Consider the following 24,965-nt stretch of genomic DNA (forward strand, 5'->3'; position numbering starts at 1 on the left):
ATGGCAGAAGACACGCAAGAAGTCCCTCAACTCGCATTAGAAGCTGTTATTGGGTTTAATGGTAAGGTGAACTGTGAACCCTCTTGCATTTGATTGTTTGATCTTTAAAATGTAAACAATACTCGCTGTATTTTCTGAGATGAAAGTAACTGTATCAAAGTAACGTTATCTAACCTGCATTGTTTATACAGGGCATGTGTTTTCTGGACTCAAAGTGCATCCAGACAGAGAACATATTATTTATCCTCTTGGCTGCACTGTTATTATTAAGAGTCTGAGAAGTGGAAAACAAGATTTCCTTCATGGCCACACAAACAACGTCTCTTGCATTTCTGTGTCTAAAAGTGGATGCTATATTGCATCTGGACAGGTCACTTTCATGGGCTTTAAGGTGAGCTGGTGCAATAAAAGTGGGAAAACGCAATGTATACATGGCTTAATAACATCATATACCGGTAGATGCTGTGTTTTACTGGAAGACAGTGCTCCCTTAATAGTCCATTCTTATAACCTTGGAATGAGATGACCATTTCTCACTACATGCAGGCTGATGTTATTATCTGGGACTATGAGAAGAAGGAGATTTATGCTCGCCTTGTGCTCCATAAAGCTAAAGTTGAAGATCTTAGCTTCTCCCCAAATGATAAGTATCTGGTATCTCTGGGTGGACAAGATGATGCCAGGTAAAATACTTCTTATTGCAGTGATCTTAAAGTGACTTCCAATCGCATATTTTGGTTTGGTTTCTCAATTTCTGTCTCTGTGTGGTTAGATCAAAGGGATAAGTTAGTTCACCCAAACATGAAAATTAGCCCATGGTTTACTCACCCTTAAAAATGAAAATGTCCTGATAATTTACTCACCCCCATCTCATCCAAGATGTTGATGTCTTTCTTTCTTCAGTCGAAAAGAAATTACGTTTTTTTTTTTAGGAAAACATTCCAGGATTTTTCTTCACATAATCGTTTTCAATTGCAACCACAATGTTGAAGGTCCAAATCAATGCTGTTTCAAAACGCTTTGAAGGGCTTCAGAGATTCTGTACGATCCCAGACGAGGAATAGGGTATTATCTAGTGAAACGATCGGTCATTTAAAAAAAACCCAAAAAAACTAATTAATATACTTTTTAACCTAAATTGCTCATCTTGCGCTGCTCTGTGGCCGCCAGTGATTGCGCAATCATGTTGAGACGTCACACTAGATGTAGGCGAAAGTACCGCCCCAACCAAATGTGCGAGGACTAATACAAACGGCCTTTACCAAAAAAAACACTCAATCTTCAACTTCAAAATCATCCGACATCGTTGTTTTACCTTTTTTTTGTTAAAGGGCGTTTGTATTAGTCTTCACATGTGCGCTTTGTAAATACGGGGGCGGTACTTCTGCCTACGTCTAGTGTGACGTTTTAGATGTGATTGCGCAATCCCTGCCGGCCTCAGAGCAGCGCAAGATGAGCAATTTAGGTTAAAAAGTATATTCATTTAAAAAAAAAAAAATTAAAACGACCGATCGCTCTTTAAGCACCACACTTAAGTAGAAGTACTAAAGTATTCAACATTTTTTGTAATTAAGTATTGCAAGTAGTTTATTTTAAAATGTACTACTCAAGTACTGAAAGTAAAAGTACAAGTATTGTGTTATGTAGTTATTAAAGAAAGTAGTCAAAAGTTTGAACATCATATTGTATTTATTATTTAATAAAAATACAGCTGTTCATTGTTTGTATATGTTACTTCACAGTGCACATTAACTATGTAAACAAATAGAGAGCAATTTGAGCGCAAGACGCTCGTGTTGTTTTAAAGACAGTGAATCTCTCTCTCTCTCATGCGCGGTAATGTGGGTTTGGAATGGAATGATTCGTAACATTTTTATAATTGTAACGAGTAACGATGCAGCACATAAAAAAAATATCGGAGTAAAAGTATTAAACTCATCGAAAATATGTACTGAAGTAAAAGTGGAAGTAGGAGAAAAAAATAATACTCTAATAAAGTACAGATACTGCCTTTTAGTACTTAAGTACAGTAGTGAAGTAGTTCTACTTCGTTACTATACATCTCTGGAAAGGAGTGCATGCCCACTGGCAGTGACAGCTGTCAGGACAAGCAAATTCAACTGAAATGCCTGAACCACTCCCCCTCTGGTCACATTAGGCTGTCAGTGACAGCGCTCCCTACGGTCAGCGCCAAGCTATAAGCCTCAGGAGGAACCTTCGTACCGCATGAAGTCCTACCTTGGCAGCTCGAAGGCCTGGAACCAGCCCATTCAACAGAAGGGGTTCCTTTAAGGGAACTTGGCTAGGGGACCCGAGGGACCCGAGGGAACCTGCGGCAGTCACTATTCGGGAAGAATTCACCGACTGCCACCAGGGAGGCCTGACCTAGCGACCTCTATGTGGGACACGTCAGTTCGGCCAACCCTGTCTTTTAAGAACAGAGCCTCTGGTACTCGCCTCCGAAGAGACATCCCGCTAGGGTACTGCAAAAAGGCAGTGTCCTCCACCAGCCGGACCTCAGAGATGGGTTATCCTGGAGAGCAGCGCTCAGTGAAGTGCTTTCTAACCCTTGCTTGCGAGGGGAGTTTAGCCGCTCAATCCTAGGATCTACCGAGCACTTATTTTAAGATGTGTTCAGGAGGCCGAGCAGGCCTACGGGCTGATCCTAGCTGGGAGGCCCCGAGGGGCCTACAACTGACGGATCAGTACCAAGCGGCTGTAAGCTCACAGAAGACTCTCACTTGAGAGGAGCTCCTAAGCCTGCCTGGTAGGTAACCATGCTGTAGGCAACCTATGCAAGTTCTTGGCCTGTAGGGACCGCATAGCAGCAGCGTTGTCTCGTAATGCTAGGGTATGAACACCGCCTTCAGGTGCTACCGGCTAGAAACCGGAGCCTGATAGCAGGTGACCACTAGCTGTCAGTGTAAAGCCAGTTATGTGTTCCCGCCTAGGGAACTCGTTCCCCAGGGAGGCCAGAAAGAGGCTTCCATCTGGTAACCTGTGCTGACTGCTCGAGCATCCAAAAAGCAGTGGAGCTTAGCCTCAAGGAGGCCTAACGAGGCCTACTACCTGATAGCAGTTGAGCTAGCCCTCAAAGTAGCTGGGAAAAACAGGGACTCGCTCCATCAGGGAGGCCTAGTGAGGCCTACCACCTGCTAGTCATTGGGCGTTCCTCCAGGGAGGCTTGATTAGGCCTGCCACCTGACAGTAGGTCGCGATAGCTATCCGCACAACCTTTCTGGTGCTAGCTTGTCACAGTGACTGGGCCCGCCCAGTGACTGAAGACCAGGAACATGTTTTGAATCCGCATTCACAACGCCACAGTGACGCTGCTGACGTAAGACGCTGTGACGTGTTATCTGGTGCGAAAACCAAACCGGAAGAGTAGACAATGCTTAATAAAGTCTTAGTTTTTGTTATTTTTGGACCAAAATGTATTGCCGACGCTTCAAAAGAGTCTAACTAACCAAATAATGTCACATATGGACTACTTTGATGATGTTTTCATTACCTTTCTGGACGTGGACAGCAAAGTGTGCTTACACTTACATTGAAAGGACTGAAAGCCCTCGGACTAAATCTAAAATATCTTAAACTGTGTTCCGAGGATGAACGGAGGTCTTACGGGTGTGGAACAACATTGGGGTGAGTCATTAATGGAAGAAATTTCATTTTTGGGTGAACTAACCCTTTAAAAGTACAAAAATATTGTTTTCCTCTTTTGTTTTTCGTGTGATCAAGTAATTTTTTTTTTTTTTTCGTGTGATCGAGACACTCAGCAAGTACAGGTAGCGCTGTTTCGTTCCGCTTTAGGACTTAGGTGTATATGACATTCTTCTTTCAGACGAATACAATCGGAGTTATATTAAAAAATGTCATGGCTCTTCCAAGCTTTATAATGGCTGTGAATGGCTGTTTCTGTTTTGAAGTCCATAAAAGTGCTTCTATCCATCATAAAAGTGCTCCACATGGCTCGGGGGGGTAAATAAAGGCCTTCTGAAGCGAAGCGATGCGTTTGTGTAAGAAAAATATCCATATTTAAAACTTTACAAACAGTAACCTCTAACTAAAACGCTAACTGTCGTATGCGCATTCTCGAGAGACTGGCATTCTAGCGTATGACGTAGGATGCTCCAGTGAGAATGTGCTAGTTCTCGTGAGAACCAAGTTTTGTTTTGCTCTATCCTCTGGACTTCCGCGTTCCTCACCACGTCATACGCTCTTTTATGTACTAATGCACTTTTATGGTCTTCAAAACAGAAACAGCCATTCTCTGCCATTATAAAGCTTGGATTAGCCAGGACTTTTTAAATATAACTCAGATTTTATTCATCTGAAAGAAGAGTGTCATACACCTAGAATGGCTCGAGGGTGAGTAAATCAAGGGCTGATTTTAATTTTCATTTTTGGGTGAACTATCCCTTTAAGCAATATTCATATTTCTTCTACATTAATTAATGTAGATGTACATTAGAAAGTCTTTTCTTAGCATGTTTACATTATGGTTTTAGTATCGTGGTGTGGAACATCGAGAGTAAGGAGGCTATATGTGGCAGTCCTGCTTCAGCACAGAGTGCTGGTGACTGTCTCACCATAGAGTATACCAACCTGAACGATGAAATCTTTGTCTCTGCTGGAAAGTAAGTCCAATTTTGGGATATATTCTTCATGTAATAATAATTTTCATTTAAATCTGTAACAACTTTTATAGCATAATGACACACACTTAGGGCCCTATTTTAACGATCTGAAACGCAAGTGTCAAAACGCGAAGCGCAAGTAACTTTGTGGGCGGGTCTCGGCGCTGTTGCTATTTTCCCGGCGGGATAAATGGCTCTTGCGCCCGGCGCAAATCTAAAATGGGTTGGTCTGAAGTAGCTTCATTATTCATAGGTGTGGTTTGGGCGTAACGTGAATAAGCCAATCCGAGCGTCATCCAACATTCCCTGTAAAAGCAGGTGCGCAAGTTCCATTATGGATTGCTATTATTATGGCGTATTTACCAGGCGCACGCCAGGAGCGGTTCACAGCCGAGGAGACTGATGTTCTTTTAAGAGCAGTGAAAGACAGAGAAGTGAAGTTGTAATGTTGTACATTATGGTAAAGGTGATTTCACAGTCTTTTTTTTTTCAGTCTTTCAGTTTTTTCAGTTTTTCAGTCGATTTTTGTTCCTGGTTCTTGACGGACAAACCAATTTGTCAGATGTCCTTATATACATATATGTCTTGCCACTATTGGGCAAACAGGTCTTATCCTTAATTATTACAATTAGCCTGAATCATTTGTAAGCTAGATTTATGCCTATTTTTTCACATCTTCGTGGCACACCACAATGATTTCCGTCATATGACGGATGAAGATGAAGATATCTCATGTGTTAATATTTTTTTAGTGTAACAATTTATGATTTGCAAAAATAACTTGCATCTGTGTAGATTACATGAGCAAAGTGTATGCGCGTTGTGCACGCTATACATTATGGTCAAGCATGCGCCCTTAAAATAGCATAATGAACAACGCGCAACGCGCCACTGACTTTAGACTAGGTTTTTTCTGGTCAGTGGCGCAATTGTTTAATGAAACAGCAAAATAGCACCAGGGATTGTTTGCGCCGGAACACGCCTCCTTTTTTGCGCTGAACCGCCCAGGGAGCGCAAGTGCATTCACTAGTTTAGCGACGTGCTTCTGTGGAGGGAAAAGCGCGCTTTGCGCGGGTGCAAAATAGGAATGACACATGCGTCGGTGTACAAAGTCAATTGCGCTGGGTGCAAGATAGGGCCCATAATCTCACATTAAATTATTTCTGAATGATCATGTGACACTAAAAACAATAAAAAATCTTATTCCAAACTTTTGACCAGTAGAAAACTGTATATAGAGTATACTGTGCAAAAGTCTTAGGCACGTTAGTATTTTCACACACAAATACACACACACACACACACACACACACACACACACACACACACACACACACACACACACTCACACAGGGTTTTTTTTAGTGAAATGTGGGGACATTCCATAGGCATAATGGTTTTTATACCGTACACACCGTATTTTATATACCCTTACACTGCCCCTGCCCCTAAACCTACCCATCACAGGAAACTGCACAGTTTACTTTCTGTGAAAAAAACCTAATTCTGTATGATTTATAAGAATTTTGAAAAGTAAGGACATGTGTAACGTCCTCATATTTCACCATCTTTTTGTAATACCCATGTCATTATACACATTTGTGTCCTGATATTTCACAAAAACATGCCCACACAGACACACACACACGTTGGTGCAACTACATTATGAGAACATTCCATAGACTTAATGGTTTTTATACTGTACAAACTGTACATTCTATCACCCTACACTACCCCTACCCCTAAACCTACCCATCACAGAAAACATTCTGCATTTTTACATTTTTAATAAAACATTGTTTAGTATGTTTTTTAAGCTATTTTTATTATGTGGACACATGAAATATCCTCATAAACCACGTTTACGTTGTAATACCAGTGAAATACCCATGTCATTATACAAATTTGTGTCCTCATAAATCACATAAACAGGCACACACACACACACACACACACACACACAAATGGTTTTAAGCCATTTATTTATATATTTTGCTGTAGTGTGTCAATAGGAAATATCAGTGTACATTTCCAAACATCCCTTTTGCTAGTAATTGTAATTATCCAGTGAGATTTTTGTATGCACAAGGACTCTGACAGAACACCTTTGGGATGAATTAGAGCATCCAAATCAGTGCCTGACCTCACAAATGCGCTTCTTGAATGGTCAAAAATTCCCATAAACACACTCCTAAACCTTGTGGAAAGCCTTCCCAGAAGAGTTGAAGCTGTTATAGCTGCAAAGGGTGGGCCAACTCCATATTAAACCCTATGGATTAAGAATAGGATGTCATTAAAGTTCATGTACATGTAAAGGCAGGCCTCCCAAAACTTTGGCCAATATAGTGTATATACCACAAATTGATATAGTGTATGCGTGAAATAAAGTGCTTATCGCTTTCTGCAAATGTCAGTATGTTTATTTGTGTTTTTTTGGTGTTTTTTTTCCAAGTGGAACTCTACGTGTGTGGGAGCTCGATTTGCCCAACAGAAAGATCCGGCCCACAGAATGTCAGACTGGACAGCTTAAGAGAATTGTCAAATGTCTTGAGGTGAGTGAGAATCACTGCTACTGCCGATTCTGGTTCTCTCATTTTTTACCTGCTCATTCCATAGGTGTTTGTGTGGTTAAAACTGGTATATAAAACATCACTAAATGTATGTGTTTCTCTGCCTTGCAGATCCCAAATGATGATAATTATTTCTACTGTGGAACTACAAGTGGGGATATTCTGAAATTGAACCTGAAGACTAGGTTGCTCAACAGCTGTGGACCTGTTAAACAAAAATTCAGCAAGGTGAATCTTCTTATCTTAATTTAACACAGCGAGCAGCTTAGAAGTTCTTCTTTTGTTTTTTGTTTTTTTGAAGTTGCCTGTATATAATATGAATGACTTCTGAGAAAAATGCACTTATACATTTTATGTGAATTGTTTTCAAAATAATGCACTGAAAATATTTGATCTCTTTGACTTCTGATTTTATTTATTTATTACACTACACAGTCCAGGAAACACAAGTAAATAGACGCACAAAACAAGCTGAACAACAATAATTTTTAACAGACCTCTTGGTTGAAATTATAATTTAAAGTGCTTTGTCTTGTTGTTGCAGGGAGTGAACACTCTTAAAGTCTTGAAGACTGGTGATATTTTAGTTGGATCAGGAGATGGGATGTTGACTTTGTGCTCAGGAGGGAATTTCAAAACCATTAAGTATGTAACTTTCTTCTCAGTTTTCTATTCTTTTATGTGTGCTTTGTTTTCCTCCTTGTTTATTATTTATTATTTCTATCTGCCTTCCTCTCGTTCAACCACTAATTTTGGTTAACTATATTATTTGTGACAGGAGTGTTCAGTTAGAGGGAGGGGTGACGTCGGTGGCCCTGCGTGGAGACGGGCATCAGTTCTACGTCGGGACAGAGGCAGCACAGATCTACAGTTTAGGCTATGCTGACTTCAAACCAGAGCTCATTGCTACAAACCATAACAGTGCTGTAAAGGATGTGGCCTTTCCTTTGTGAGTAAAACTGCAATGCTTTGTGAACACCTCTCTTCTGCCACCAGAGGGAGACGTAAGCTTTGTATCGGTGGCCTAAGTAAAATACATTGACCGTGCATCTATTTGTGCAAATCCTCTCCATCACTCTCAACAGTGGGACGTCAGAGCTCTTTGCCACCTGTTCGCAGAATGATATACGAGTGTGGCATGCTGATTCCTCCAAGGAACTTCTGCGTATCATAGTTCCCAACACAACATGCAACGCTCTGGGCTTTATGCAAGATGGCAGGAGCATCTTCAGTGGTCAGTCTCATACAGGATGACCTGTTGAAATGGTTTGAGGAGCATAGCATTGCTTTTCTGTGTTGATGTATTTTCCGTTTTAAACACTTTATGTACACTCCTGGGCAAGCCAAAAATGGCAAAATATTTAGTGGTGTTTTAATGGTCTTAACCATCTTAATCACAAATCACTGGTTAGCAAGAATTGCACAAATACTGTAGATAAAGTAACAGCACAGAATAGCCTTCCCCAACTTGCAGAGAGCTTTCTACAGGAAGAAAAGTCAGTGTTGTTCATGACTTCAAATAGTTCATGTGTAGTTGAAAAATGTCTCCCAGTTCGTTTGAGTTTAATGTGAGACCAAATGTTCACTGGTTCAAATCTGGACTTTGACCAGGCCAAAACATGAGCCTGATGGACTTGTTCTCAAGCCACTTCTTGGTTGTCTTTGCAATTTGGGCAGGAGCATTGTCTTGTTGAAATATAACATCTGATCATTCCTCTTTAGATAACTTTTCATTTGTGGGAAGCAAGTCATTCTGTACTCCAAACAGGAATTTTCACAGTGAAGTAGCTCACCAATACCAGCAGCTAAAAAGGCTCCCCACACAATGACACCTCTTCCTCCATGTGGTAGAGATGCATTTATTATTATATTTCTCACCAGATTTACGAAGACACCCTCTGGAGCATCACCATGTAACTCGTGTTTCATTGTGATTCACACAAATCAAACTTCCCATATTCTGCTAAAAACCTAATTCTGTCTTTGATGTTTTTCTGAGACAGCAATGGCTTTTTAAGTAGTACATTTGCTTAAATTTAGCTAGTTTCCTGACCAATAATTTGTGGTTAAGTCAATTAAAAGCTTAGTGTTTAGCCATTTTGGGCCTGGCCCTTTTCTTTAGCACAGGAGTGTACAAGCTGTAATAAAGTACAAGCTATATCTTAACTGAAGATACAGACAAAACACGATACTGCTTGGTATTGCTAATTTGATTTATAATTTTACTACGAATAATATAAAATTAATGGATTTTTAAATAAATGGATACTGTAAATATAGTATTATGCTTTTTTTAATATGATTTATTGGATTATTTATTTGTTAAAGTTATTTTTTTAATAAATACTGATTAAAAAACCCTGTGAAATAAATATTGTCTATTAGATTTGAGGTCATCTATATATTCTAGTGTACTGTAAAAACTGATAAAACAAATAAGAAATAAAATATATAATATTTACAGCATTAAAAATCCATTTATTATATATATTATTTACAACCCCAAATCAAAGTTGTGACAGTATGGAAAACGCAAATAATAAACAAAAGGAAGTGATTTCTATTTTTAAATTTACTTTGACTTGTATTTCATTGCAGACAATAATAACACAAAATATTTCATGTTTTGTCTGGTCAACTTCATGTCATTTGTAAATATTCCTGTCATTCAGACCTGCAACACATTTCAAAAAAAGTTGGGACAGTAAGGCATTTACCACTTTGTAATGTTGCCATTCCTTTTCACAACACTTAAAAGACGTTTAGGGACTGAAGACACCAAGTGATGAAGTGTTTCAGGTGTAATTTTGTCCCATTCCTCCTGCAAACAAGTCTTAAGGTGGGCAACAGTAAGGGGTCTTCGTTGTCGCATTTTGCGCTTCAAAATGCGCCACACATTCTCTATTGGAGACAGGTCGGGACTGCAGGCAGGCCAGTCAAGTACCCGTACCCTCTTCCTCCGCAGCCAGGACTTTGTAATGTGTGCAGAATGTGGTTTTGCATTGTCTTGTTGAAATATGCATGGACGTCCCTGGAAAAGATGTCTTCTTGAAGGCAGCATATTATGCTCCAAAATCTCTATGTACTTTTTAGCATTAATGGTGCCTTCACAGAAGTGCAAGTTACCTTTGCCAAGGGCACTGACACAACCCCATACCATGACAGACCCTGGCTTTTGGACTTGTTGCTGGTAACAGTCTGGATGATCCTTTCTTCTTTGGTCCGGAGCACACAGCGTCCATTCCTTCCAAAAAATACCCCAAATACTGATTCATCTGACCACAGTACACGTTTCCACTGTGTGATGGTCCATCACAGATGCCTCCGAGCCCAGAGAAGTCGACGGCGCTTCTGGACACTGTTAACATAGGGCTTCCTTTTGGCACAGTACAGTTTTAACTGGCATTTGTGGATGTAACTACGTATTGTGGTACTTGAAAAAGGTTTGCCAAAGTAGTCCTGAGCCCATGTGGTGATATCGCTTATAGATGAATGACGATTCTTGATGCAGTGCCGCCTGAGGGATCGGAGATCACGGTTGTTCAGCTTAGGCTTGCGCCCTTGTCCTTTACGCACTGAAATTCCTCCAGATTCCTTGAATCTTTTAATTATGTTATGCACTGTTGAATGTGAAATATCCAAATCTCTTCCTATCTTTCTTTGAGGAACATTGTTTTTAAACATTTCAATAATTTTCTCACGTATTTGTTGGCAAACTGGCGATCCTCGGCCCATCTTTGCTCCTAAAGGATTAGACCTTTCTTGAATGCTGCTTTTGTACCAAATCATAATTACAATCACCTGTTGACATCACCTGTTTCAAATCACATCATTATTTAACCATTTTACCTCATTACTAGCCCTAAATTGCTCCTGTCCCAACTTTTTTTTTTAATGTGTTGCAGGTCTGAATGACAGGAAAGGATGCATATTTACAAATTACATGAAGTTGACCAGACAAAACATGAAATATTTTGTGTTCATATTGTCTGCAATGAAGTACAAGTCAAAGTACATTTAGAAATCACTTCTTTTTTTTTTATTTGCGTTTTTCCATACTGTCCCAACTTTTTCTGATTTGGGGTTGTATAATAAAATTATATAAATGTTTGAATTATGCACAAACTTGTTAATTAATTTACTCATTTAACACGTTTGGAGTTCAGTACAATGTAGTTACATCTTTCTTTATTTGATAACTTTTTTGTCAGCTTGGAACGATGGGAAGATTCGTGTGTTCACTCCAGAGAGTGGGAAGCTGAGGCTGATCATTCATAATGCCCATAGTATGGGAGTGACTGCCATAGCAGCAACCAATGACTGCAAGAGGATTGTCAGTGGCGGGGGAGAAGGACAGGTACAGCATCAGATACACGTCATAAACTCACTCTCGAGAGCTGGGCTCAGGCTTTAGATGATGACATTACACATGACATTAACCCACTTAGTTCATGGTTACTTAATACATAATAACAAATAAATGTTTGTGAAATATTATTTTAAGATTAAATTGATTCACTTTTTGAGCGGAAAAAAAGGCTGCGGTATGAAATGAGTGACATCAAGCACAACTACTTATTACTGTTCAAAAGTTTGGGGTCAGTAAGAACTTAACACTTTTAATCTGCAAGGATGCAAAAGCAAAACATTTAGTTTTTATTGTGACTGTACTCAACTTAACAGATTGTAATGATGTACAACACTTGCCTGAATAATAGAAAAAATAAAAAAAGCAAGCCGATCACGCCGGCGCAGCGGCCGACTCGAGAGGGTTAAACTGATAGTGAAGACATTTTAAAATAAATGCTTTTCTTTTGAACATTCTATTTATCAAATCATCTTAAAAAACTATCACTGTTTCCACAAAAAAGCAGCACAACTGTTTTCATTATGGATAATAATAAGAAAAGTTTAAGCAACAAATTAGTATATTTTTCAGAAGAATCAAGTGACCGCTTTACCAGACAGCTTTGCTATCACATTTTAAAATGTATTCAATATTACTGAATTTTTTATCAAATAAATGCAGCCTTGGTGAGCATAGGAGACTTCTTTCAAAAACCTTTAATATTCCAAAGTTTTGAACGGTGTATGTAGGAAACTAGTTTCCTTGAAAATGATTAAATACACAGTTTAGCTTTCATTGTAGAACAATATATATCTTTCAATATATATGTATATATATATAATATATATATATATATATATATATATATATATATATATATATATATATATATATATATATATATATATATATATATATATATATATATATATATATATATATATATATATATATATATATATCTTATAGAGCCATGTAATAATAAGTAGAGCCGTTTTGTTTGTTTGTAATCTAAAACATCCTTACAATAAATGCAGACTAAATGTATACCTTGACATCTTTCTGTAATGAAGGTGAGAGTCTGGGAGATATTCCAGAAATCCTATCGACTCATTGAGACCATGAAGGAGCATAAAGCCACAGTTAACTGTATTAAGATCAAGAGTAATGACAAGGAGTGTGTGACGGCCAGCTCTGATGGAGCCTGCATCACCTGGGACCTGGTGTAAGTTTGAAGAGCATCAGACATACTGAGTGAGAGGTCTTGCCCTCAAGTTATTCATCTATGCACAAGCTTGTCATGTGTTGTAAAGTTGGTACTTTATTTTTACAGACCTGTTCCTTGCGTACATACTATGTACTTATGATAGTAATTACAATAACTGGGTAATAACCCTGAACCTACCCCTAAACCTAACCTTAACCCATGTAGTTATCCAGTACTAAATACACACAAGTGCACATACTGTAAAAGTGAAACGAAAAAGTTAAAGGGTTAGTTTATCCAGAAATGAAAATTATGTCATCAATTACTCATGTTGTTCCAAACCCATCTTCGAAACACAATAGTCCTTAGTCAAGGTAGCGCCATATTTAATATTTGACAGGACTGAAAAGGAGGCTGTGTGGGAGTGCATTTAATGGATTGTACTGTTGTTTAACAACATTCTGATTGTGCAGCTGATAAAACATCTTTACGAGAAAAACTTTCAGTAGGTAAAACAGATCTTAAAAGTTGTGAAAATTCTGTGAGGATCTTTATGCAGTGTGTGCCATTGTAAAGACTGTATATCTATCCCTCACAGCCTTGTTTTCATCTGGGAGAAATGTTATGGTCTAAATTTAAAGTCTATTCACTCAAAACTCAAGCAAGTGCGTTTGAACTTCCATTTACCATATTTGAGTGCTCTATGTACCGCTACGTTTGTTGATCAGTGTTTATATGTGAATAAGCTAAACCTGTTCATCATATAAAGCAACTGTGTCTCCTAGAAGACTTGGATTAAACCGCTCGATTTCATATGGATTAGTTTGAATGATTATGAACCTTTTGAAGCATCTGAGTTTTACGTCAATAGACATGAGAGTGAGTAATTGATGACAGAATTTTCAGTTTTGGGTGAACTATCCCTTTAAATCATACACCTTCACATGAACCAAATATTCAGAGTACCGATTTTCATTGTGAAAAAAACATTTATTTCATGTCATCTTTAACTATATTTGTCTGGGTTCTTCTCATTTCACATTCAGGAGGTTCATCAGGAATCAAATGGTCTTGTCCAACACCCTGTTCAGTGTTGTATGTTACCACCCTGAGGAATACCAGATGATCACCAGTGGCACTGACAGAAAGGTACAAGACTAGACTGATCTAGACTGATGTACTGGCATGTGTTTGCCAGAAATTTGGCCAGAAAGAGAGAGAGACGGATGGATAGGTGAGAGAGTAGAAAAAAAAATCAGAGATAGATACTGTGTGTGCACAACAACAAGCTGACAGAAAGCTCTCCCAGTGTCCTGTGGATGTACTGTAGTATGATCCGCTCATTCTACTCTGTGCCAAATAGTCCATCTGCTAGTCTTAGGGCACAGCATCAGTGTTCATTTAAAGAGCTTATTAGAATACATATGGTCAGCTGTGTACATGCGTCCATCTCGTAGAAGCCGAGGAAAGATTGGCATTCTCAGTGCTTTCATTCATATTTCAACTGTGGATCATGCTGTTGTTATGTTTCATTTAAAGACATTTATTATTTGCAAGTAGCTTAATTTGTTATCAACAATGGTACTTAAGGAAAGCTTATAACATTTTGATTAAATATTTGCTGCATTTGGACAAAGAACAAACGTGTTCAGTTAAATTTCAACCATCTAATAGCAGTAATTAATAATACTCCAGACTGTAGCCAAACACAAATGTGAGTCTATTGTTGTCCAGGAAAAGCAGCCAAAACCAGCACAGTAGGTACAGTACTTGAAAGGACACAATGCTGGGGTCATGCCGGATACCGAGTGCTTGCACAAAACCTGCTGGGACAGAGCCATCTCAATGAGTTGTACCAGACCTGCTCTGTCTGCAGGGCCCGTGCCTTTTAAAACTTAGTAGAATTGTTCTGTAATAAATCATTCTTTTTTTTTAAATGTTTTGAACACAGCCTCATGAGTATGACATTTGATACATTTTGACAGGATATTTTTCTTTCATTTATTTGTTCCTTTTTTCCTTTAAATGAATAATGCAATTATCAAAAAAAGCAGCCATATCACAAAAGTGAACATCCCCATTACTGCGAAAAGCAATCTGTGGTCTACGTAAATTACATTTATGTAATATCTGTTGTATACAGGTTCAGATGCAACAGCCCAAGACAAAGAGCAACTGAAGGCTTAGAGCCGTTTGTTTTTTCTTTAGTAGCACTATAACAAATTACATATTTCTTTTGCCATTACATCACATATAGTTTGATCTGAGTGCATGCTGAGAAATTACATTGTCTCTCATTGTTTTTTCATTCTTTAAATTGTTACCCTCTTACTGTTCACTATATAATTTGTCAGCCATCTTTGTTTTTGTGGTTTTATTTGAAGGTGCAGTGTGTAGTATTTATGAGGATCTATTGACAGAAATGCACTATATATACATAACTATGTTTTCAGTGGTGTATACAGACTTTACATAATGAACCGTTATGTTTTTATTACGTTAGAATGAGCCATTTCTTTCTACATACACCGCAGGTCCCCTTACAGTGAAGTCGCCATTTTGCGCTGACATGTTTCTACAGTAGCCCTAAACGGACAAACTGCTCTACAGAGCACTAGCTAGGCCCTGTCCCAAATGGCACACTTCATATGCACTTTCGGTCTTGTGGACTTACAATGGCTGCTGCGTTAAGTCCACGAGACTGTAGGGTGTCATTTTAGGTCTCAGAAGGGTGCTTGTGAGCGTTCCCTTTGTGGTCGATATGCGCCCTCGACGCGCACTTTTGCAGAGCCCGCACTGATACGAGCTCCGCAGTGGACTTCTTCCCGACAGTCAAAGCGGTGTTACGTCACGAAAGTGCAGACTTGTAGGAAGACCGCGAGTGTTTAGGGTGCCATTTGGGACAGGACCCTACTCTCTGCTGTCTCAGACGACGACATCTTTGTCCTGTGTCGGCCACCATAGCTTCTCTATGTGCTTCGAAAGGGAGGGGTGAGCGGTGGGCAGTTGCAATTCGCAACCTCACCGCTAGATGCCGCTAAAATTTACACACTGCACCTTTAATTAACAACCTTATTTATTTGTTTGTTATACTACCATTAAACCATTTAGACCAGGATAAGACATCTTACATTCAATCTTTAAACGTTGAACAGATTGGCTACTGGGAGGTGTATGATGGTTCTGCAATCAGAGAACTTGAGGGCTCCTTGTCCGGAGCTATAAATGGCATGCACATTTCCGAAGACGGAAAATATTTTGTGACGGGTAGGTACCTTCAATATCTTTTTGACATTCAGAGTTATTTTCACTGAGTCATTCTTCTGTCATATGGGGGATGTAACAGTAACAACAGGTGGCACAATAAACAATATAAACAGAAGTATTTATAGCGTTGCAGAAAAGCATCATTCACAAAACAGTTGGATAAATGTCTGCTCACCAGGTCTAAATAAACACTTGCAGAATTCAAACTGATCCCAGCAGTTATTTATAAACGAGTTTCACAGTTTGAGTTGATAAGATGCTAATCTAACATGTCTGTGTTTAGTGCGTATTCATGCTGCTTTCTGCAGTTTAATGCTAAACATCAAACGTCTCTTTCAGGTGGAGATGACAAACTACTGAAGCTCTGGCTCTATTCTGATGGCGAAGTGACCCACGTTGGCATCGGGCACAGTGGAAGCATCACAAATGTGAGGATCTGTCCCAACAGCAGATATATTGTCAGCACCAGTGGCGATGGAACTATCCTAAGGTGGAGATACCCACAACCCTCATAGAACCTTAAACAGTGAAGCAGTTCAAATATGATGATTGCTGGAGAAATATACATTTGCCTTGCACACACATATTGTTTTCAAGAAATTTATTTTTGGTACAACTTTTCTAAAGATTTAAAACCACACAGAACTGATATTAAATTTGCTGTGACATTTCTAAGGGCAAATGCAGACCCTTTGGATTTCCGTTACTATATTTAAACATAGTATTACAAATTAAATTGGCACCATGATCTGCAAGAAAACATTATTGTATAATAAAGTATTTTAATGTCATAGGACCAAAAAGACAAATGGTACCTTCCATTTCTTTTCCTTGCAAATAATTGAATAACAAATTAGGTTATGAATTCTGATGAGATTTAAAGGTACCATTAAACAGTCCAATTTCAGTAATTTCTTTGAAATAAAGCAGCCTAGAGCCCCAGTTTCTGAGGACTTTTTGTGAACTGCACTGTCAGCTAATATATCACCTGAGAATCTCCAGAGAGCTGGCGGGGGAGGTTTGGAGAAGTACAGCAAGGCGTGAACCCAGCATCTAGATGTGCCTGTCCCAAATTTCCTCTCACCTCAGATGAACAGTCTCAATTATGAATATCTTAACCCCTAACAGTAAGGATATTCAACCATATTGAGTCAGAAAGGAGGGAGATGGGGTGCTCTGCTAACTTACATGTTTTGGCAATAAAAGTGGTTTTGTAAGAGGTTTCAAAAGCAATTTTTGTATCTAATTAGTAACTGAAGATATGTGTCAGTATCTATTGTTGGAAAGGTTACTTTGGAAATGCAATAGGTTACAGATTACAAGTTACCCTATTTAAAATGTAATAAGTCGTGTAACTATTTCAATGATTTTATTAAAGTAATGTAACTGATTACATATGATCACGTTTTGATTACTTTTCTAAATTATCATTTAACCTCTAAAAACAGTTATTTAGTTATAATTAAGTTATAATTAAAAACACACAATTCTAGATTCTAGTGAAAAACATGTTTTTCTTCTTACTGATATATAAATAAAAAAAGTAAAAATCTGAATACTATTATTTTTACCACTATGTGTGTGTGAAGGGAACACATAGAAGAATAGATTCTAGTTTCATACTCACTGGCAACTCAATCAGACCCAATAGTGTAGCTGTCATAACATGCATGGTATTGTTTTTGTTTTGTTTTTAAATAAATAAAGTGTTATATTCCACCCATAATATTGTTTAGACTCAATGACCAATCGTTGTGTAGTTAAATGGCTCTATTTTGCCAGTCAAAATGGGACAAACTAATAGAAAGATTTGTTCACTAGGTAGTGCTTAAGATTAACCTTTCTCATTGGAGATGCTTCCTCAGGTTCAACATTGAAACCTTCGATGTCGATAGCATTTTAATAGTTGGCAAACATTTTCACTGAACTTTTATATTTGTGCTCTTTTCTAATTTCTGCATGAAATGATTTTTACATTTCCAGCACTGGAACGCATTATCACTCGCCATGGTGGCATCTCTCAGACTGGTTGTAGCAGATGTGGTGCACTGTAAATTCAATCAAGAAAGCCAATCAAAAGCATCAGAATAGCATAGCTTTACTAAGCGATGTTTTATTAACAAATTTCGGGAGGAGCATGTTCAGATAATTAAACCTAATTAAACACAAATGGAGCACATTAAGTTAATTAATTTAAACAACGATAAGAGGTGTATATATACTACAGATTAACCTCCTTTTCGTTGACAGTTTTTTAGCATCCCTCCACAAACCCCATCTCCTCACTTTGATTTAATAAACTCTTATTAGACATCAACACAATCCATAATACGTTCTGCTGAACACAAAAGAAGATATTTTGAAGAATGTTTGTAACCAAGCAGATAGAGCAACCATTGACTAACATAGTATTTTTTCCCTACTATGGTAGTCAATGGTTGCTCTATCTGCTTGGTTACAAACATTCTTCAAAATATCTTCTTTTGTGTTCAGCAGAACAAAGAAACTCATACAGGTTTGGAACAACTTGAGGGTGAGTAAATGATGACAGAATTTTCATTTTTGGGTGAACTATCCCTTTAAATTACGTAACACTGTTACATGTAACCTACTCCCCAAACACTGTCAGTATCTACAAGTCAATATTATGCCATGCTTTACATTGTGACAGTTCACTGGTATAGCCTATATACCACAGACTGCGCAGATCAAACTATTCAATGACCTTGTTGTTGATATTAAGAAATAAAGTAAGTCAGTGGGCGATCTAATCAATTGTTCTAAGTAATATTAAAAAGAGTATTTACACTCACCTAAAGGATTATTAGGAACACCTGTTCAATTTCTCATTAATGCAATGATCTAATCAACCAATCACATGGCAGTTGCTTCAATGCATTTAGGGGTGTGGTCCTGGTCAAGACAATCTCCTGAACTCCAAACTGAATGTCAGAATGGGAAAGAAAGGTGATTTAAGCAATTTTGAGCGTGGCATGGTTGTTGGTGCCAGACGGGCCGGTCTGAGTATTTCACAATCTGCTCAGTTACTGGGATTTTCACGCACAACCATTTCTAGGGTTTACAAAGAATGGTGTGAAAAGGGAAAAACATCCAGTATGCGGCCGTCCTGTGGGCGCAAATGCCTTGTTGATGCTAGAGGTCAGAGGAGAATGGGCCGTCTGATTCAAGCTGATAGAAGAGCAACTTTGACTGAAATAACTACTAGTTACTACCGAGGTATGCAGCAAAGCATTTAGACTGGAAAAATGTTGCCTGGTCTGATGAGTCTCGATTTCTGTTGAGACATTCAGATGGTAGAGTCAGAATTTGGCGTAAACAGAATGAGAACATGGATCCATCATGCCTTGTTACCACTGTGCAGGCTGCTGGTGGTGGTGTAATGGTGTGGGGGATGTTTTCTTGGCACACTTTAGGCCCCTTAGTGCCAATTGGGCATCGTTTAAATGCCACGTCCTACCTGAGCATTGTTTCTGACCAGGTCCATCCCTTTATGACCACCATGTACCCATCCTCTGATGGCTACTTCCAGCAGGATAATGCACCATGTCACAAAGCTCGAATCATTTCAAATTGGTTTCTTGAACATGACAATGAGTTCACTGTACTAAAATTGCCCCCACAGTCATCAGATCTCAACCCAATAGAGCATCTTTGGGATGTGGTGGAACGGGAGCTTCGTGCCCTGGATGTGCATCCCACAAATCTCCATCAACTGCAAGATGCTATCCTATCAATATGGGCCAACATTTCTAAAGAATGCTTTCAGCACCTTGTTGAATCAATGCCACGTAGAATTAAGGCAGTTCTGAAGGCGAAAGGGGGTCAAACACAGTATTAGTATGGTGTTCCTAATAATCCTTTAGGTGAGTGTATATGTCTTGCAGGTAAGGTGTCTGATAATAAAGATGCCTATCAAAGGATAACCCTGTAGTGTGTCAGATAAGACTAGAATCATAAATGTTGGTGTTTTATAGATTAGATGAAGTCTGTAAAACCCTGTGCTGACTGAGTTTACTCTTTTCTTTTTCTGCTCTCAGTCTTCCTTGCTTATAAGCATAATGGGGCTACAGTTATGAAAATACATGAATATGATTCTAGACATGAATATGAATCATATACACACTTTTAAAAGAAAACACTCAGGGCAACAGTAGGGGGCTCCTAATGCTTTATGAAAAGACAAACCACAAGTGTGGTATAACTGATAATGAACCTCAGAATATTTATCATAATCTACATTCAGGCCAACGGTTCACAAACTTTTACTACAAGGCCCCCCATTGTCCACAACAATATTGGGAGGCCCCATGACTTTTCCAGTTTTTTGCAATTTAAAGATTTGTTTTACTCACAATTTCTACCTGATACAATATTTTAGAGCTTGATATACCTAGAAAAACATACATTATAAAAATGCCCATGGAGTTTTATGATTTGATTCATCTAGAAATAATACTTTTCAAATTAGTCTTAGTCTTTTTCAAGACAGTAGAAACCCTGGTTCTTCTTCTTCTTCAAAATTTTTTTTTAAAGTCCCTGTAAAGGCAATTCTGAGATTTTTTTCTAAACCCATTATAAATGTTAGAAATGTATTGCTGAAACAAATTACAAAGACTGTGAACTATGTAGTACTGAATTCAGAAGTTAGACCGTTAAAGGGTAACTAAACCCCTGCTCAGAGCTTAACTCCACCCACTGGCAATTTTCAAAAAATGCTGGAAAAGTGGGCAGAGCCCGGCGGACACAGAGGGGACGAGGGGACACCGAGGGCGGGGCTGAGCGGAGGGCGTGCACCTGAGACCCGCAGTGACGGATTGATTGACAGCTGTCTGACTCGCGAGTCGCAAAGATGGAGAATGACTGGAGTGACGCCAGCTTTGCAACAGAGCGGTCATTTCTCATACCTTCACCTGAAGTGGAGGAGGGTGGATTGTCTGTTACAGACACAAACCCGGAGCCTTATCACTGCGAGCCGCTGCTCAAACTGCGTTAACTCCCGATGCAGACGATGCTAGTGAAGCAGCCGCGCAAGAGAACCGACCTAATCTATCTGCGTCCGCGGCAACCACTTGCGTGTCAGGGTTTGAAAGTGCGTCTCATGTATGAAAATTATCTGTACACATGACGGGCGGCAATAATATCGCAAGAAAAGCCTGACGTGTACTGACAACTGCATTATTTAACCGTATTTTCTTCAATACAATGTTAAAGCAAGTGTCAAGTGAGTTTCATTCATAATGTTTCTACTTCATGTAACATGACAGTTCATACTGGAGTGAAGCCGTTCTCATCATGTGATTGGGGGAAACATTTCTGAGGGTGTGGTGAGCTCGTGCCAGGGGCGCGGATAGTGAGCCGTTGGAGGTACCATCCTACGTCACGATGTACCACAACGTCCAATAGGAAAATTCAACTCCAGTAGCCACCGTTCAACCTTAAGAGGGCAGCACTTTGGCGGTTTTACACCATATTTTATAGAATTAAAACACTTTATACTCAAATGTCAAAACATGTACTTGAATCAATGAACAGCATTAATAAAGCCCCAGTATTACAGATCATTAACTAAAAAAAGTTGGTTTAGGGTTTAGTTACCCTTTAAACAGTTTTTCACCGTTGCTGTGTTCAGGATTTTCTGGGCGGGGCTAAAACGGTGGCTCGATGACGCACTGGAGCCACCGAGCTTGGCTCCTCCCCTAACACGATCATAACTAGAGCACATTCGCATCAGTTTGCCCGCTCGATCGCGAGTTACTGTCAGTACTGTTAGTTACTATAGTATACAACTTACAAAACAGCTCACAAAACAAACACGATGATCAAGAAGAGGTGGATTAATTTTGTGAACAGCCATCTTGATGGAGAGCTGAGGATCACCACCGACGCCTGCCACTGAGTCTGCAGTGATCGTTTTACAAACTTTCACCGGAGACAACTGGGATTCTCTGATAATCCGCTGCAGAACCGACTATCCCCCGCCCCGGCCTTAGTCCTCCCGTCCCACCGACATCTGGTGCGTCGTGATCGTAGACGGTCATGATCAGTACGTGAGTGTTGTCTTGTGTGCTACGCCAGCTTTCCCGCAAGTGGGCGTGGTTTCGGTTAATTAAAATAAGAAACATTTAGATTTTTTTGTTGTTTTGACATGTTTTAATGCTGGAAAGTCATCTAGGCCCCTTGATTGAGAGTCACTAGTTTACACACAGAATATATATATATATATATATATATATATATATATATATATATATATATATATATATATATATATATATATATATATATATATTATTATTATTTTTTTTTTTTTCATAAAATAATTATTTTGTTTTAATCAATAAATGAAGTGAATGAACCAACATGTATTGTTATCTACATTTACAAGACCAAAATTATTCTGACATAAATGAAGTTAATCATATTCTGATCATTTGAATATTACAAATATTTTCAGGAAAATCTGAATATATATCTGAGTATGTCCAAATGAAGGTAATTGTGGATATTTGTGATTTTTTTTTTTGAGTGAGTAAGGAAACGTTATATACGTGATATACGTAGCCTATTGTATACCACATTCTTGTTTGTTATTGTGGTTACCTATACAATAATATTCCAGTAGCTGTGGACCATTATACAATGGTATTAAAAGCTTAATCGGAATGTGGACATTAATTTGAATGAACTAAAATGGAATAGGAATAGTTTGGAGAGGATAGCCTAGTTGAGCAGCGATGAAGCAGGTAAATACAGGTGTAGATTCCGTCTTTGGGCTATTCATTTCCACGTTCACTTCTCCCCAATACATGTTCAAAGTAAACCAGGCTAATAAGATTCATAGTGGGAGGGTAGAAAGCCGTGTATCCACCATTCAGACGCATACTCCAACCAGAAGCCCGAGAAAGAGAGCGGAGAAGACAACCAGTAATGGGCATCCACACACAAGCACGCATGTAGGTGTGGTGTAAAGAACAAGAGTTGTGTCTGAATGGAGTTCAGCTCAGTGTAATTTCAGGTGCGTAAGCGTCATGGATAAAGCGAAACTAGCGCAGCTGAGATCAGCCATAGGGAATGTCGGGGACGCGTTAGTCAACATGAGCCTCGGTGCCGACACCGGTGCTTTTAGACTCTGTTTTTCGTCGTCGTGATGGTTTAGTGATGAAGAATTTCGAGACGCACAGGACGCCGTGTCTTCACACCGTAGTGCACTTGTTTCTCTTTCTGACTTCCACTGATCGGTTTGGGTGAAACTACAGACTAAACATGGATACGCCGAGGGAAACCAGGAAACAAACAATCAAAGCCAAATCAACCAAGCGCAAGAATAAGACACACAAGTCCCAGAAGCTGTTCAGAAGGAAATCGTTGAAATCGCTGGGGAATTTTATGAGCCGGATTGTCAAAACTTTGGGCACTTTAGCACACTTGGGGGACGCGGACCAGCCGGACGCGGCGGAGGATGATGATGGTGGGTTCGGGGACACTCAGAGCGCCCACAACTTTGGGAATTACAGAGAGAATTCGACGAGGAAGACCGCTGCGCCCTCATCATCTTATGGATCTGTGAAAGAACGACTGTCCTGGTGCTACGGCGAGAAAACTCCGGGAGTTCAGGGTCTGAAGAATCACGGAAACACCTGTTTCATGAACGCCGTGGTGCAGTGCCTGAGTAACACGGAACTTCTGGCAGAGTATCTGAGTCTGGAACAGTATAAATGTGAATTATACGAGCGGAGGATCAACGGGATGATGAAGAGCGAGGAGGTCAGGGGGGAGGTGACGGAGAAGCTGGCCTCGCTGGTGAGGGGGCTCTGGACGCTCGATTACACGCCTCAGCTGTCGGTGGAATTTAAGGTGAGTTTCGACCAAAAATTATGTCTAGACTAGACGCGACCTAGCACGCCCCCATTCAACCAGTGTAGACAACTTCTTTCAGAGACCCCTTGCTTCCTTTCAGTGTAGAGTGGGCTCGTTTTATTTGCGTTATACTGAAGCTGAGATCATGTCAACAGGTGGGTTTGTTTGAGACTGATTTTGAGAACTGGATCAAAGATTCAGAAACGATCCGAGTCTTGCGCATAACACTACATTTTATAGTAGAGAGACCATTGGTTGCAATTGTTATACGAACAATTAGGCTTACGATGCTTTTGGGAAACGCAGCCACGAGTTCATGAATTGGATCGTATCGTGAACCGAGTAATTAAATCACAGACATTTTGAACCTATAATCATTGTTTTTGACATGTCCGATTCGGATTGATGGGGGATAACAGCACCAATTGAACCGAGAACGGAATAAAGTGATAGCAGACGCATTTGATGCTACGCCAGGATGTCAAGGACGACGTAATTTCGAGATCGAATCACTGAATCTTTCTAAATTTATTCTATAAAACGAACTGTTCAGAAGAACCGATTCACGGAAATGACTTCCTCATCACTAATTCAAAAGTCTGCACTCTGTAGTCCAGTGGCTGTGCTGGAAGTGGGAGGGGCTTAGAGTAGGAGGAGACAGGTGAATCACCTGTCAACAATTCGACCAACTCGTTTTGGAAGAATGCAGAATGTTGTTAAGTCAAAAGTTTTGTTAGATGCAAAAACTTTTTCCAGGGAAGAATGGCAATAACACTGCCTTCTTACTGGCAATAACACAGATAAACAGGATAAGAATCCTGTCATCCACAAACAACAATCATAGATTGCTCACAGATATTTAGTTATGTACAAATGTCTTGAAGGCACAGTATCTAGAATCATGTAACACGCTTGCTCAGAGAGAGTAAGTTAGGGAGGGGGAGTTGCACATTAGTCCACATTCTTAACAGACTTTGCCTCTGGTGTTCCCATTCATTCAGATCTGCCGTTTACCCTTTATACTGTGAACAGTTTCTGCTCTGTCTACAGACCTC

The 24,965-nt window shown here is 39.3% G+C and overlaps 2 protein-coding genes across 2 annotated transcripts in view; both read left to right on the forward strand.

The window, feature by feature from the left end:
- cfap52 (cilia and flagella associated protein 52) lies at nucleotides 1-16,547 on the forward strand (the record flags this gene model as incomplete). The annotated part of the gene is made up of 14 exons (XM_079839941.1): nucleotides 1-61; nucleotides 192-391; nucleotides 547-683; nucleotides 4,512-4,640; nucleotides 7,093-7,192; nucleotides 7,322-7,438; nucleotides 7,755-7,855; nucleotides 7,989-8,159; nucleotides 8,296-8,444; nucleotides 11,422-11,567; nucleotides 12,632-12,783; nucleotides 13,812-13,914; nucleotides 15,921-16,032; nucleotides 16,372-16,547. The coding sequence occupies 14 exons, from the start codon at nucleotides 1-3 to the stop codon at nucleotides 16,545-16,547; spliced, it is 1,854 nt and encodes a 617-aa protein (XP_079696067.1).
- A 6,435-nt stretch (nucleotides 16,548-22,982) lies between these two features.
- Nucleotides 22,983-24,965, forward strand: part of usp43a (ubiquitin specific peptidase 43a) — a 127,226-nt gene continuing 125,243 nt past the window's right edge. The window contains exon 1 of the mRNA XM_079841358.1: nucleotides 22,983-23,907. Within this exon, the coding sequence (XP_079697484.1) occupies nucleotides 23,317-23,907 (591 nt within the window). The 5' untranslated portion in view covers nucleotides 22,983-23,316. The remainder of the gene's footprint in view (nucleotides 23,908-24,965) is intronic.

Source organism: Gobio gobio (genome assembly GCF_949357685.1).
Source record: "Gobio gobio genome assembly, chromosome: 17".
NCBI classification, from domain to species: Eukaryota; Metazoa; Chordata; class Actinopteri; order Cypriniformes; family Gobionidae; genus Gobio; species Gobio gobio.